Source organism: Cucurbita pepo, chromosome LG02 (assembly GCF_002806865.2).
Source record: "Cucurbita pepo subsp. pepo cultivar mu-cu-16 chromosome LG02, ASM280686v2, whole genome shotgun sequence".
Lineage (NCBI taxonomy): Eukaryota > Viridiplantae > Streptophyta > Magnoliopsida > Cucurbitales > Cucurbitaceae > Cucurbita > Cucurbita pepo.
The window spans coordinates 1,376,592-1,391,416 of NC_036639.1; the positions used below are offsets into that span (position 1 = coordinate 1,376,592).

The 14,825-nt window shown below is 36.3% G+C and overlaps 2 protein-coding genes and 1 long non-coding RNA gene across 8 annotated transcripts; 2 read left to right on the forward strand and 1 right to left on the reverse strand.

Moving 5' to 3' along the window:
* Positions 1 to 203: 203 nt before the first annotated feature.
* Positions 204 to 2,255, forward strand: LOC111788347. Its single transcript, XR_002814142.1, has 2 exons — positions 204 to 327; positions 907 to 2,255. It is a non-coding gene; the product is annotated as an uncharacterized LOC111788347 (long non-coding RNA).
* Positions 2,256 to 2,342: 87 nt separating this feature from the next.
* Positions 2,343 to 4,657, reverse strand: LOC111788185 (protein IQ-DOMAIN 1-like). The gene is made up of 4 exons (XM_023668441.1): positions 3,877 to 4,657; positions 3,481 to 3,708; positions 3,277 to 3,390; positions 2,343 to 3,202 (listed from the first exon to the last, which is right to left on the reverse strand). The coding sequence occupies exons 1-4, from the start codon at positions 4,177 to 4,179 to the stop codon at positions 2,522 to 2,524; spliced, it is 1,326 nt and encodes a 441-aa protein (XP_023524209.1). The 5' UTR covers positions 4,180 to 4,657; the 3' UTR covers positions 2,343 to 2,521.
* Positions 4,658 to 6,894: 2,237 nt separating this feature from the next.
* On the forward strand, positions 6,895 to 14,422 carry LOC111788282 (cytokinin riboside 5'-monophosphate phosphoribohydrolase LOG8-like). Of its 6 annotated transcripts, none has more exons than XM_023668605.1 (9): positions 6,895 to 7,564; positions 7,672 to 7,714; positions 11,093 to 11,147; positions 11,257 to 11,287; positions 11,406 to 11,505; positions 11,645 to 11,715; positions 11,792 to 11,935; positions 12,237 to 12,339; positions 14,150 to 14,422. In XM_023668605.1, the coding sequence occupies exons 1-8, from the start codon at positions 7,451 to 7,453 to the stop codon at positions 12,327 to 12,329; spliced, it is 651 nt and encodes a 216-aa protein (XP_023524373.1). In that variant the 5' UTR covers positions 6,895 to 7,450; the 3' UTR covers positions 12,330 to 12,339; positions 14,150 to 14,422. The 6 variants fall into 6 exon arrangements, with proteins under 6 accessions (XP_023524373.1, XP_023524371.1, XP_023524372.1 ...); XM_023668603.1 differs by lacking the exon at positions 14,150 to 14,422 and adding an exon at positions 13,641 to 13,962; XM_023668604.1 differs by lacking the exon at positions 14,150 to 14,422 and adding an exon at positions 13,490 to 13,622.
* Positions 14,423 to 14,825: the final 403 nt, after the last annotated feature.

Here is a 14,825-nt window from a genome sequence, read left to right on the forward strand (position 1 = left end):
ATAAATATTAAATATTTTTTTAAATAGTTTCATATTATTGATGGGCCATTGGATGAATGGATCGGACCCAACATTTCGAGTAGTTTGGGCTTTGATATTTTTGATTAAATCCGGCCCAACTAAATCTGAGGCCGAGGCCCATATCATTGTTCTGAACAATCTCTGCGATCGTTATTTGATTCCCAAGAAAGATACTGAATTTGTGTTGGCCTGTTAGGATTACTATGGTTATTCTCTGAAATTTCCGATGAGTCGCCGGAAGAAGAACTTCATTGCAATGTGCGCTGGCGGTGTCTCGGTGTTGATACTTACTATTTCGAGAGTTTGGTAATTTCTCCGGCATCATTGATATATTTGTTTAGGTTTCTGATTTCGTATTTACAGAAAATAAATGGATCGCTGTTTATCCTTGGCGTACCTGTTGTATCATGTGGATTTTCTTTCGCTTTTGATTAACGATTTGACGAATCTACCGTAACTATTGGTATCGTAGGGCGAGTTTTAGGGAAAACGGTAAGAGATTATATGTTTACACGAATCTAGTGTCGGAACGCTGGGTGTTGATTACTCGAAAATCGAGAAGTTATAGTTTGAAATTTTTGGAATCGAACATTTGTGTTTGCGTCTGCCATATATGGCTACCTCTTACGCTCATGCTCTATTTAATGCATGGTTTCGTTGATGTCTATTCGGATCTTGGGGAATTGGCTACCTCAGGGGTTTCTCGGTGATAATTTATGACTGATAGTTGTGCTTACGGTGGTGAGTGGAATGGAACTGGAAACGACGTCCATTGGTTGAATGTGTGATTGGTTTTTCAATGTTCTTAAAACTTGGATGCATTAAATTGGAAGTCTTCTAGACTGATAAGAATTCCTTTTTGGTGCTTTTTTTTTTTGTCTACAGGAAAGGAAATGTTGAAATCCGAGAGCAGGGCCTACCAACTACCAAGTTAGTTTTCTTTCCACGATGGTTCTCCACCATTTCTACTCTTTTGCTTTATATATTTGCGCCCACAGTTTCCAAAAAAGAGATGAGAACACACTTTTAAACGACACACCCCGAATCACGAGGGAAAAGAAAAACTGCTTTCAAATGTTTTTTAAAGCTGGAAAATTTGTTTTTTACAGATCGCTAAGCGTTAATGAAGTTTTCTAGAAAAAGAAAACTTTAGTCAAAAGGGGGATAGAAAAACAATTTATTTCTCTGTGAATGATACTGATTTTGCTCGGATTAAACTCCATTTTAGTTCCTTTATTCTTTGAATAAATTGATTGTGCGGCCTTGAAAATATGCAAGTGAGCATATTCGAAGTCAAATTGGTTACTTTTTAGAAATGGTGGCGAGGGATTAAGATAAGATATATTAGAAGTTCTAAGAACAATTTCATATTCCACTCCATTTTAAGTTTGGACACGATCGTTTCACAATTCACAAAGACCCCCCAAGCTTTTCTTTTAGAGAAATGTCCAATTCCCAATCCTATCAGCTAACTGAAGTATGGCTGGTCTTGGGCCACTCTGGTTTTATCTGCATGACAAAGTGGGTCAAGACTGAGACAATCTATAAGCCTTATCATTCCATCATTTTGATTCAATTACTCTCTTATCCCCATATCCTTTTTTTCATGCCCCGACCCTACCATTATCCATTCACTTTCTGACATGCCCCATTCTCATCCATCCATACATTTATCCATCCATCTATCATATTGGGACTACTTGTTCTTATACTCAAAGAACCATTTAGTCAAGTCCTGAAGAGAATACCATTCACCATGGACGGGAAAGTTGACCGAACAGATCAGAAGTTGAATGGTCGGCTTAACGAGATTGTTGACAAGAGAATGAAGCGTAACGTTCGAGGTTCAAAAGACTTCCTAACACTTATTTTGAGGGCAAGAGAATCAGGGACGGTATGAAGGAATGTCTTCACTCCAGACTCTACATCAGTGCAGTCACATACGAACACCCTACTTGTTGCTGGGTCAGCTTCTCTTGTATATTTAGTTGCTGGACATCCAGAAGTAAGGGAAGACGTTGCTAGAAGCAATCAACGACTTTGGTCAATCAGATCAGATACCAATAGCTGCTAATGATCTTCAGAAGAAGTTTCCATATCTTGAACAGGCTAAGTCGTTTCTGGTCTATTGTTCTCATTTCTGTGGTTTAAGACCCTCTCACATGAAGAATGTTTTGCTTTCAGTTTGAATGCAAGTATCTATCATCAAAGTTATGTGAAAAGAAGATTATGTATGTTTCTTGAAAGTTTAGGCTAATTGTTCTAAACAAACTTTGCATAAGTGGGAAAGACAAGATGGATAACTAAAGACCAACAAGAGCTATAATACAAAGAACGAGCCATTCTCCATTGGACATTGCAGGTTGTTTTAGTTCAACGTGCCTTTGAAACAATACAAACTCTCTCTAGTGATACACAATTTTGACGGAAGGAATTGAGAAATAAGGCAGTGCAGAACTCTTCTTCTAGAATGACCAGAAACAGGGCTCTATCTAATTGCTCATGACCTTAGCTTTGTTCCATTCTTACCCAGTTGTGTTGGCAGCATCAATGGCTTGAAGGGGTTGACTGATGAATCAGAGCCAGCACTGCTCTTAGAATCCCCATTGGAGAAAGCTGCCGACTTCTTAAGGAATTGAAATTCATCCATGGACTGCCTTTGAATTCGGAGCGACAAGTGACTATTTGTCTTCTGCTTCGCCCTTGTTGACTCGGTAAGGTTCATGTAACTCGGCCTACTGTTACTGCTGTTATCTGTTCTTTCTATGGTTGAGAAAGCATGCCCTGAAACGGGAGTCGTCGATGTGCAGATTGAAGATGAAGCAGAGCTCTCATCATACCAGAAATCAGAACTTGGGCTAGAACAAGAACGAGTTTGCCCACTTGAGGGAGGTCTAGCAGATATCCTAGTTGATACATTGTTCTTCCGAACTTTCACCAAACTTGGTTCAGAACCTTTGGAATATTTAGACAAAACAGACTCTGTACAGCTCTTTGAAGGTGGAGTGACTTCAATCGAATCAGTGCGAGATTGTTCCATCAACCTCGTCTCCCATGGCTTCGCCACCATCCATCTCTCCAACCAACTCCATCCCCAATTGTTCTTGTCGAACTTATAATTCTTAAGAGCGTAAACCGAAGCATCCGTTCGCAAGGTTGAGCTTGGTGTTGCCTTCAATTGCTGGACAGTCAAAGATACACATAAGAACCAAACTGTAACATGCTTTCTCTAAAGAAAACTAATTTTGTCCATACCTTTTGAACAAGAGAGTATGCAATGGCTCTCTCCCTCTTAAATGCTCCATCTTGCCTCATTTGTAACTTAGCTTTGATATCTTCCAATGTCCCTTTGCTATCACACCAACCCTCCTGCAAATTAACCAAATTGTTTCTTCAGTTCTCAATGCCATCTTTAAGTGCACAAATCAAAATGACAGTCTCTCCTTATATTATAATAACCTCAGCTTGCTTCAAGAGATCAGCCCTGCTGCGATGTACATCAAGCAATTGCTGCACAGCCTGCCCCTCGACCGACATCCTCACACGACGAGCCCTGACTCGAGCTTGAACTCGAACCAAAGCCTGCATGCACCTAAGGGTAACAGCTGCCTGCTTCCTCACCAAACGACCCCTCACCAGAGCTTGAAGCCTCACCACTCCCTTCAACGCCCTAAGAGCCCTCCTAGACTGCAAAACCAAAAAGTTCCACTTACAAATCAGTAAAGTACTTGACATTGTGTCCTAAATCTAAGTTGAAAGACTCACGAAAGCTGCCATTTGAAGTGAAAGTGGAACTATCTAACACTAACAAGCTTGAGAAGTATGGCATCAAACAAGTAAGAGTAAGAGTTGTACCAAGAAACCGCGAAATGCAGTTTGGATACGAATTGCAGCCCATTCTTGGCGAACAAGCCTGAAATCTTTGGGCGGAGCACGGAGGACGGTGGCGACAGCGACGGTGAAAGAATCAGGGGCTCGAGGAGAATGAGAGCCTTCAGAAGCTGTCTTATGTGCCCCTTTATAAGCCTTCCAAGCAGAGCTCAAATCCCCTGAAGGGCTCCTCCATAGCCTCCATTTCTTAGTTTTGCTCACATTGTCTTCCTTATCAGACTTCCTCTGTCCTATAAGAACCTTCATCCATTTCCCAGAACCCCCCATGAAACCAGAGACGAAACAGAGATATCAATAGTGAAAACTTAAGAGGAGAAAAGTTGCAGGCTTTTTTGTGTAGGGGAGGGGGAGAAGAATGTCACTCTCTTGCAACTGAAATCCAAAAATTCAAAAACTTTGTGGGTCGTGTCGTGTGAGAGAGACAAAAAAAGTGTTTCAACCACGACAACCAACGAGAGCTTCGCATTTGAATTTCAAATGCCCAACAATGGAGTTCGGATACGCCTACTTGTCCCGCTTCATTCCAAGATTCCTTTTTTACCCTTGGGGTTTTACATTATTAACGATACCAACCCCACGATTTCCAAAAAGAAAAAATCCATGAAAAGTCACGCTGCCAGGCACGGCTACATACCAAAACCTCCAATCTGACAAATCTTCCTCTAAACATACTTCTATTAATGCCCTCTTCTTTAGTTCCTTCTCGGGGAATCCCCACCGTCCGATCTAATCCCCACTTTGGAATCCAATGCTTTTTAAAAATCATTGTTTTACTTCTATTCTATATATATATATATTTTTTTTTTAATATTTCACTATTCTCTTTTGTGTTTCATTTTTTTCACATTTTAATTAAATTTTATTTCATTAAAAAAATCATTTGAATTTTAACGTGGAAAGTAATTTTTGTATGACATAGGATAGGATATGTGGTTTTTTTAATTTAGATGTTACATAAATATAAAATAATAGTATTGATTCGAACCTAACTCAATAAATAAGATATTTATTAATATTATAGATTAGTTAATTGTTAGTCCGTTTAATAGTAAAATTGCATGTGGGCTAATAGTGTAAATTGACACAATAAAAATAGTTCACTTTTTGTCTACTTTTTCTCGACTATTACAAAAGTCGAACCATATTGTATAAAGCCTCATTTTAGTTTACTGGTTTTTTTTTAACTGTTTTAAAGATAAATAATTGAGTTTTGCATAAAATAATAATAAAATGTATCTTAGATTTAATTAGTTATTTCATAAAATCCTTATTTTTTTAAAATTTCCCTTTCTTTATTTTACAAAATATATATTCCACGTCAATCTTTTTGTGTTTTTTATTTTATTTTATTCCACGTCAATCTTTTTGTGTGTGTGTGTGTGTGTTTTTAAAATTTTATTCCACGTCAATCAACAAATTGATTCTAAAAAAACAAATAATTTAGTCTGACTTACGGACTTGGTTTGTTTGTTTGAAATGCCCATTTTGTCGTTATCGATACACAGGTAAAAAAGTAAAACCATTTCAAAATTCAAATATATTTTATGTAAATATCACTATATTTAATTCAAATCTCAAAAAAATAAAAAATAATATTATATATATCAAAGGTACATCTGGGTTGCCCAATTGGATAGCGAGCTGGTGACATCTGGGACGACCAATCGTCAAGATAACGCGAAATCCAATGCCACATGTTTTTTCGTTTTCTTCCAAATAAATTTTGCAATACCATATTTGTTTTAATAAATAATACATTATTTCTAACTTTTTAAAATAATATTCATTAAATTATAATTTTCTCCCAACACTTTTAATTTAACCTAAATAATCTAGTTGACTAAATAGATGATATAAACATTGCCGACACTAATATCCATGTTTTTTTTTTTAATCTAATTTGTTGTTTGTAATGTCATGTTTTTTTNTATCATGTTGTTCAATTTTGACTTTCATTTTAATAATATTTTATCATATATTGTAAATATTTGAATCTTACCATAACACTATCCATAAATTCTTTTTAACGACACATAAATATTTCATATTAATACGTGATATGAACTAAAACGTTTTCATCCTTTTAGTAAAATTTGAGAGCAAACAGTTAACAAATAATTTAAATAATTATTTATTTAAAATTAAACCTAATTGACGTTTTAAAATTTAAAAAAATAAAATAAATTAATATCAAATGAGCGTAATTTGTCCATACACTATATATACATCGATAGTGTTTACAGGAGAGTCCAGTCATTAGCTAATGAACCAAATGAACCTATTTACCTCCTAAAAGAGTGAAATGAACCTCAAAATAGGGAGAAGAGTCAACTCTCATTAATTTCATATGCTTTGGTTACTGTTCAAGAATCAATAGGAAAAGCAAGAAGAGATTCGAGACCCTAAAGGATAGGTGAAGGGGAAGATCAAGATCAAGAAGGAATCTTGAGGATTGACTGACAGTTCACTCTCATTGATTCTTCGATAGTCTTTCCTGACAGTGAACGAGAAAGAATGTTGAGGATTGATAAAAAAAAAAAAAAAAAAATTGACACTTGAGATTTTATCACGAAAAATATTAAATTTTAGTTTATAATTTTTTAAAAAAATCTTTGATAAAAAAATATATTTTTTTCAATAAGCTCCGTGATGTGACAAGATGAAGTATTGTATGAATTATTGAGCATATGATAAAAAAAAAATGATGGATATTTAAATATAAAGAAACATCTACCATTCCTTTTTATGAAATCTATTGCAAACAAAGAGATGAGGACAATGATTTGTGTGTGTAGTAATTATTGATGATCAGCAAGAACAAAAAAGAAGGAAATAAAAAAAAGAGGGAAAAGGAAGAAGCCAAATTAAATGTAAAGCAGAGGAGCCAATAAGAAATGATAGCGTGGGAATGTCAAAGTGTTAATCCAAGATTATCATAGTGTAAATGGGTCCGATTAAACACTGAAAAAAGGACCCAATTCTAATCGATGCTGAGTCAACTCAAACATCTATCCTCTCCGATCGGGACTTGGCTTTTATAATGATTTTGGAGCGATTCGAGTCGCGAAATTGGCGAGTTGTTTCCCTTTTTTATCTGTTTTAAATTTCAATTACTTTTAATTTTGAGGGTTTATAGTTTATAAGTATTTAGAGTGATAGCGATGATCATGATTCTGATAGGCGACAAAATGGAGATGGGCTGCTGCTCGTGCTTTGGTATATAAGGAATCCCATTGATTTTTCCAATTCTAGTTGCCGTTTTTCTCTCCATTTGTTCAGGATCATCGAAACCCGCCTTGGCCCTTGTTGTCTTTTTGAGTAATGGTCCTGAAATTCTGTTTTGTTTTGTTTTGTTGCTCCATTTTTGGGAAGACTTCCAATTCTTCGCCGATTAGAAGGATATAATCTGCAGAAGATACTTCTGCTTCTGCTTCTGCTTCTGCTGCTGCTTTTCCTGTTCTTCGCTACCCCTTTCGTTAGTTCTTGCCTTTTCCCAATGTTTCTTTTCGAATCATATTGAGAATAGCTTCGATTTTGAATGGAAGAGAGTAACTCTAAAAGCAAGTTCAAGAGGGTTTGCGTCTTCTGCGGCAGCAACTCTGGCCATCGCAAAGTCTTCAGCGATGCCGCTCTTGATTTGGGAAATGAACTGGTTTGTTCGTTATGTGTTCATTTCACTTTTTCTTCGCCGATGCTTCATTGAAAGTTATTTTGTTCTTATTTCATCGATCCCGTTTAGTTTAATGGAGTGAATTACAGGTTGAGAGGAAGATTGATTTGGTGTACGGTGGGGGAAGTGTTGGTTTGATGGGATTGATATCACAAACTGTATACGATGGAGGCTGCCATGTTCTTGGGTAGGATAGAATCATAATTTGGGCTGTTTTCTATTCTATTCCCTTCATTCATAATGCAAGAATTTAACGTTTTTGAAGTGCACATTAATGGATTTCTCTTTACATGCAGGNCGATAGCCTCAAATTACAGGCAAAGGTAATCTTTCAATGCCCTCCTTTCTCTGATCTTTCTCCGATATTCCCTGAGCTACTGAACCGGAAGAAGAAGAATGTACACACGTACGTATATATACACATGCATGCAACCAAGTATAATATTTGAAATTAAAAGACAATGAATGTTTATTAATACTTTTTTTTTTCAAATAAAAATGCATTAAAAAGCATAATCATATACATAGCAATAAATCATGTTATATTTATTAATAACATTTACCTAATTTTATTTTATTAGTACACATTGCATTTAAGGCCCATTTTAATTAGCATGCCGACAAACACTTCAATCTTTATATGTTTATATTTTTCATTTATTTTATTCATAATTATTTACTTATTTATTTTAAATATTTTCTACCTTCTTATTAAAAAAAAAAAAAAAAAAAATTGACACTTGAGATTTTATCACGAAAAATATTAAATTTTAGTTTATAATTTTTTAAAAAAATCTTTGATAAAAAAATATATTTTTTTCAATAAGCTCCGTGATGTGACAAGATGAAGTATTGTATGAATTATTGAGCATATGATAAAAAAAAAATGATGGATATTTAAATATAAAGAAACATCTACCATTCCTTTTTATGAAATCTATTGCAAACAAAGAGATGAGGACAATGATTTGTGTGTGTAGTAATTATTGATGATCAGCAAGAACAAAAAAGAAGGAAATAAAAAAAAGAGGGAAAAGGAAGAAGCCAAATTAAATGTAAAGCAGAGGAGCCAATAAGAAATGATAGCGTGGGAATGTCAAAGTGTTAATCCAAGATTATCATAGTGTAAATGGGTCCGATTAAACACTGAAAAAAGGACCCAATTCTAATCGATGCTGAGTCAACTCAAACATCTATCCTCTCCGATCGGGACTTGGCTTTTATAATGATTTTGGAGCGATTCGAGTCGCGAAATTGGCGAGTTGTTTCCCTTTTTTATCTGTTTTAAATTTCAATTACTTTTAATTTTGAGGGTTTATAGTTTATAAGTATTTAGAGTGATAGCGATGATCATGATTCTGATAGGCGACAAAATGGAGATGGGCTGCTGCTCGTGCTTTGGTATATAAGGAATCCCATTGATTTTTCCAATTCTAGTTGCCGTTTTTCTCTCCATTTGTTCAGGATCATCGAAACCCGCCTTGGCCCTTGTTGTCTTTTTGAGTAATGGTCCTGAAATTCTGTTTTGTTTTGTTTTGTTGCTCCATTTTTGGGAAGACTTCCAATTCTTCGCCGATTAGAAGGATATAATCTGCAGAAGATACTTCTGCTTCTGCTTCTGCTTCTGCTGCTGCTTTTCCTGTTCTTCGCTACCCCTTTCGTTAGTTCTTGCCTTTTCCCAATGTTTCTTTTCGAATCATATTGAGAATAGCTTCGATTTTGAATGGAAGAGAGTAACTCTAAAAGCAAGTTCAAGAGGGTTTGCGTCTTCTGCGGCAGCAACTCTGGCCATCGCAAAGTCTTCAGCGATGCCGCTCTTGATTTGGGAAATGAACTGGTTTGTTCGTTATGTGTTCATTTCACTTTTTCTTCGCCGATGCTTCATTGAAAGTTATTTTGTTCTTATTTCATCGATCCCGTTTAGTTTAATGGAGTGAATTACAGGTTGAGAGGAAGATTGATTTGGTGTACGGTGGGGGAAGTGTTGGTTTGATGGGATTGATATCACAAACTGTATACGATGGAGGCTGCCATGTTCTTGGGTAGGATAGAATCATAATTTGGGCTGTTTTCTATTCTATTCCCTTCATTCATAATGCAAGAATTTAACGTTTTTGAAGTGCACATTAATGGATTTCTCTTTACATGCAGGATCATTCCGAAAGCTCTGATGCCTCATGAGGTACATGCTTGATTCTTCATCTAAGCTAAACTAGTGTTCTTTGTTTCTATCAATGTAAATTATGAGAAGGGAAATGATCACATATTGGTTGGTAAATTGTCTTGGATGATCTTGGTAGATTTCTGGGGAAACTGTGGGAGAGGTAAGAACAGTTTTGGACATGCATGAACGAAAAGCTGCGATGGCTCGAGAATCCGATGCTTTCATTGCTCTTCCTGGTAATTTTATGGAGAATTCATGGCAACAACTTTATAATTGGTTCTACATTATCGTTCATAGTTGCTGCATTTTGTCCTGTTTATTCATTAGATTGGAGGATTAGATGTATAGATTGTATAAGGTTTTTGTTTGCTTTAGGAGGGTATGGGACTATGGAAGAGCTGTTGGAGATGATAACGTGGGCGCAACTCGGTATCCACAAGAAACCGGTAAGTGTAACCTGTGCTAACTCTGTGGTTAAGGATCCAATGTAAACCAACTCTGTTAAGCTTGTACTCTGCACAGATTGGCCTGCTTAATGTTGATGGTTACTACAACTCTTTGTTGGCACTATTCGATAATGGCGTGGTAGAAGGTTTCATTAAGCCCGTTGCTCGAGAAATTGTGATATCTGCTCCAACAGCAAAGGAACTAATGGAAAAAATGGAGGTATGTGACACCCTCCTACTCCAATTTTTGCTGAAAGCAATATAGGAGAACTAAATAAACATAGAACGAAGTGATTTGTATATCTTAGAGATTCACAATAACTAGATGCTTCTACCGGGGTATAATGTAACATTGTGTGTTGACTTCTAGAATTGATTTAGGCGTTCGGTTTCTTATGAAATGGCGATTATACATTTGCTCTCTCTCCATAACTTTTTGTTTTGCTAGTAAGAATTACATAAAACTATGTTCTAAACCCGTGTTGATTCTGATTTGATAACTTCGGTTTCATTTCATCCAGGAACATACTCCTTTTCGTGAACACGTTGCTCCCCATGAAAGCTGGGGAACGGAGCACCTCGGGGATTATCCTAGCCAAGAAAATAAACCATGACCGATAAGCGGTATTGAAACTTCCCCTCAGATTCCTGATGTCATTCCATCATCATTTTTAATCATGATTGAGAAACTGTTTTGATGGGGCCATAAGTGGTTCATCATTGTGTACTTGTGTTCTTTGTGATTGGAATTCTAATAAATGCCTCTTTCTGTTTACAAAGTGCTTGGTTTGCAATCATCTCTAGTGGACTTAAAAGGAAAAGCAAACATTATTAATGAAGAACTTTCTTTGCTCTTATTGTTCTTAGTGCACTTGANGGTGTACGGTGGGGGAAGTGTTGGTTTGATGGGATTGATATCACAAACTGTATACGATGGAGGCTGCCATGTTCTTGGGTAGGATAGAATCATAATTTGGGCTGTTTTCTATTCTATTCCCTTCATTCATAATGCAAGAATTTAACGTTTTTGAAGTGCACATTAATGGATTTCTCTTTACATGCAGGATCATTCCGAAAGCTCTGATGCCTCATGAGGTACATGCTTGATTCTTCATCTAAGCTAAACTAGTGTTCTTTGTTTCTATCAATGTAAATTATGAGAAGGGAAATGATCACATATTGGTTGGTAAATTGTCTTGGATGATCTTGGTAGATTTCTGGGGAAACTGTGGGAGAGGTAAGAACAGTTTTGGACATGCATGAACGAAAAGCTGCGATGGCTCGAGAATCCGATGCTTTCATTGCTCTTCCTGGTAATTTTATGGAGAATTCATGGCAACAACTTTATAATTGGTTCTACATTATCGTTCATAGTTGCTGCATTTTGTCCTGTTTATTCATTAGATTGGAGGATTAGATGTATAGATTGTATAAGGTTTTTGTTTGCTTTAGGAGGGTATGGGACTATGGAAGAGCTGTTGGAGATGATAACGTGGGCGCAACTCGGTATCCACAAGAAACCGGTAAGTGTAACCTGTGCTAACTCTGTGGTTAAGGATCCAATGTAAACCAACTCTGTTAAGCTTGTACTCTGCACAGATTGGCCTGCTTAATGTTGATGGTTACTACAACTCTTTGTTGGCACTATTCGATAATGGCGTGGTAGAAGGTTTCATTAAGCCCGTTGCTCGAGAAATTGTGATATCTGCTCCAACAGCAAAGGAACTAATGGAAAAAATGGAGGTATGTGACACCCTCCTACTCCAATTTTTGCTGAAAGCAATATAGGAGAACTAAATAAACATAGAACGAAGTGATTTGTATATCTTAGAGATTCACAATAACTAGATGCTTCTACCGGGGTATAATGTAACATTGTGTGTTGACTTCTAGAATTGATTTAGGCGTTCGGTTTCTTATGAAATGGCGATTATACATTTGCTCTCTCTCCATAACTTTTTGTTTTGCTAGTAAGAATTACATAAAACTATGTTCTAAACCCGTGTTGATTCTGATTTGATAACTTCGGTTTCATTTCATCCAGGAACATACTCCTTTTCGTGAACACGTTGCTCCCCATGAAAGCTGGGGAACGGAGCACCTCGGGGATTATCCTAGCCAAGAAAATAAACCATGACCGATAAGCGGTATTGAAACTTCCCCTCAGATTCCTGATGTCATTCCATCATCATTTTTAATCATGATTGAGAAACTGTTTTGATGGGGCCATAAGTGGTTCATCATTGTGTACTTGTGTTCTTTGTGATTGGAATTCTAATAAATGCCTCTTTCTGTTTACAAAGTGCTTGGTTTGCAATCATCTCTAGTGGACTTAAAAGGAAAAGCAAACATTATTAATGAAGAACTTTCTTTGCTCTTATTGTTCTTAGTGCACTTGATTAGGAGAGTTAAAGGATTGAGTTCTTGATTGATTAACAGTTCAACTTGTTTAAAGGTCTATATACTTCAGCTGTCTTTCAATTTGAAAATGAATGGATACCATTTCTTGTGCTCTGTTAGGACAATAGAGAATGTCTTTCAATTTGAAAATGAAATGGATACCATTTCTTGTGCTCTGTTAGGACAATAGAGAATATATCTGAGTTAATAGCACCAATACTGAACCCATCTCATCATTCACCTTCTTAGATAAGACAGGATGGAAGAAAAACATATCAAATCTTTTCTTCTATTAGAAGCTAAACCCAAGCCGACCGCTAGCAAATATTGTCCGCTTTGGCCCATTACGTATCATTGTCAGTCTCACGGTTTTAAAACGCGTCTGCTAAAGAATGATTTACGCATTTTTATAAAGAATGCTTCGTTTTCCTTTCCAACCATAGAGAGATCTCACGTACCCAGATGTTAATACACTGACAAATAGAAGTAGACGGTCCCAAAACTATAAGAAACCGAATGCTGTGTCTGTCAGCCCTGTCAATCCAGTTCATCATAAGCTAGCTTTATTTGAGTAGCATGGCCTGAAGTCAGTCTGCCAAAGTGTCACATGGGTTTCTCAGGTTATCTCCATTCACGCTTCAGGAGTAGGGCAGGCATCTTTCCGGTCGTCCTACCACAAATTCTTGCTATCAATCACATGACTGGTTGTGATTAGAAGAATCATAAACCAAGGAATTTAGAGCAGAAAGCTTGGGAAAGAAGTGTTCTTGAATGCTGCATGCATTTGGTTGGATTCCACATTTTTTTCTGTTCTTTTCATCTTTCATTAAAGATTTGTTGGCAAAACAAAGCAGTCAGTGGAGTGAATGATTTGGCTGTTAATTCCTTCCTTTTCAGGGGACACTTTGTTTCTGCAATGAGTCCCCACAGCCTATACAACTGCTTGCTGCGCTGCTACACATGTTTGTTTGCAATAATGGAGATGATAAAAGGATGGGGTTATCAAATTATGGATCCATCTCCCTCAACTTTGTCCTTTCACTTGCAGATCTTCTTATGAACTGGTGAGTGTTATTAGTTCTTGGATGCTTGAATCATTAGTGATCCAAGTAGAAGAAAGCTGGTTATTATAAACTTGAAAAAATGGCAGAAGGAGAAGCAGAAGCAGAAGAGAAGTTGAGTTTGAAAAGTAAAAGACTGTTCATAATACTATTCTTTTGCATTTTGGTTGGTAGTGCATTTTTCTGTCAACGATGTTGACACTCTTTTTTTTTTTCTTCTTTTCATTATCTTCTGTCATTATTGGCTCTATTATGCCCTTTCAGTGCGCTCCTCATTATTGCATCTTTATTCACAAACTCTCTTGTTTCTCAACTTTGTTTAGTTTTAATCTGTGGTCCATCTTTGAATCCTTGTTTATTTGTTTATTTGGGTGCTTATCGATTCATCGGTATTCACAAACTCGATTGTTTGGACCAAAGTATTTTCTGACGTTCGAAAATGAATGACTTTCTATACTTTAGATATTTGATATAGGAACATCTTTCTCGTCTTCAGGTCGCCTCGATTCCCTCCACACAACGATGGAGAATCTTTGTACGACAATCAAGACGTTTAATCAAACGTAGTCAATTTGCATTCTTCTTATGACTTTTCTTTCTTCCTCTTGGTGTCATTTTTTAGTACTCTCAACCAACCATTCTTAGTCTTCTCAGCCTTCCTTTACACAACCTTATCAATTCGAAAGTTGTGCACCAAACTTTATATCATTAATCCTCCTCTGATCAACCGTGATCTTTGAGTAATGCATGGTAAGACATTGTTGTTTAAGTGATTTGCACCGCATTGAGTCAAGGGCAAAATATATGTTGCTTTCAATATTTTTTTTTCCAGTCATTTAATCATCTAACCAAATATTATGTTGCTCCTTACATTATAAAATCAATTCCAATCACTAATGGTATTACATTATAAAATCAATTCCAATCACTAATGGTATTCTATCCATTGTCCCAAGGACAACTTTAACTTTGACTAAGTCCTCGTAATTATCAAATTCAATGAAGGAAAATAATCTTCACATGCTTTAACTCTAAGTCATTAAGCTCCTCGTGATCTCCTTCAACGTCTAAGTATTTACTGATCAATTAAAGTCGGAGGAAAGAAAGAAAAAGTTTGAGGAAAAAGAGTTAAAAGAAAAACTATAGTTGAGTGAAAAAATAGAGAAAAAAGA

Bases quoted from the DNA above. Each gene is read 5' to 3' on its own strand.
- LOC111788185 (XM_023668441.1), bottom strand. From the start codon at position 4,179: ATGGGGGGTTCTGGGAAATGGATGAAGGTTCTTATAGGACAGAGGAAG. The intron at 3,391-3,480 runs GTTATTATAATA...GTTAATTTGCAG, and splicing joins ATCTCTTGAAGCAAGCTGAG to GAGGGTTGGTGTGATAGCAA. The intron at 3,203-3,276 runs GTATGGACAAAA...TTGACTGTCCAG, and splicing joins CATACTCTCTTGTTCAAAAG to CAATTGAAGGCAACACCAAG.
- LOC111788282 (XM_023668605.1), top strand. From the start codon at position 7,451: ATGGAAGAGAGTAACTCTAAAAGCAAGTTCAAGAGGGTTTGCGTCTTC. The intron at 7,565-7,671 runs GTTTGTTCGTTA...AGTGAATTACAG, and splicing joins TTGATTTGGGAAATGAACTG to GTTGAGAGGAAGATTGATTT. The intron at 7,715-11,092 runs GTTTGATGGGAT...GGGGAAGTGTTG, and splicing joins GTACGGTGGGGGAAGTGTTG to GTTTGATGGGATTGATATCA.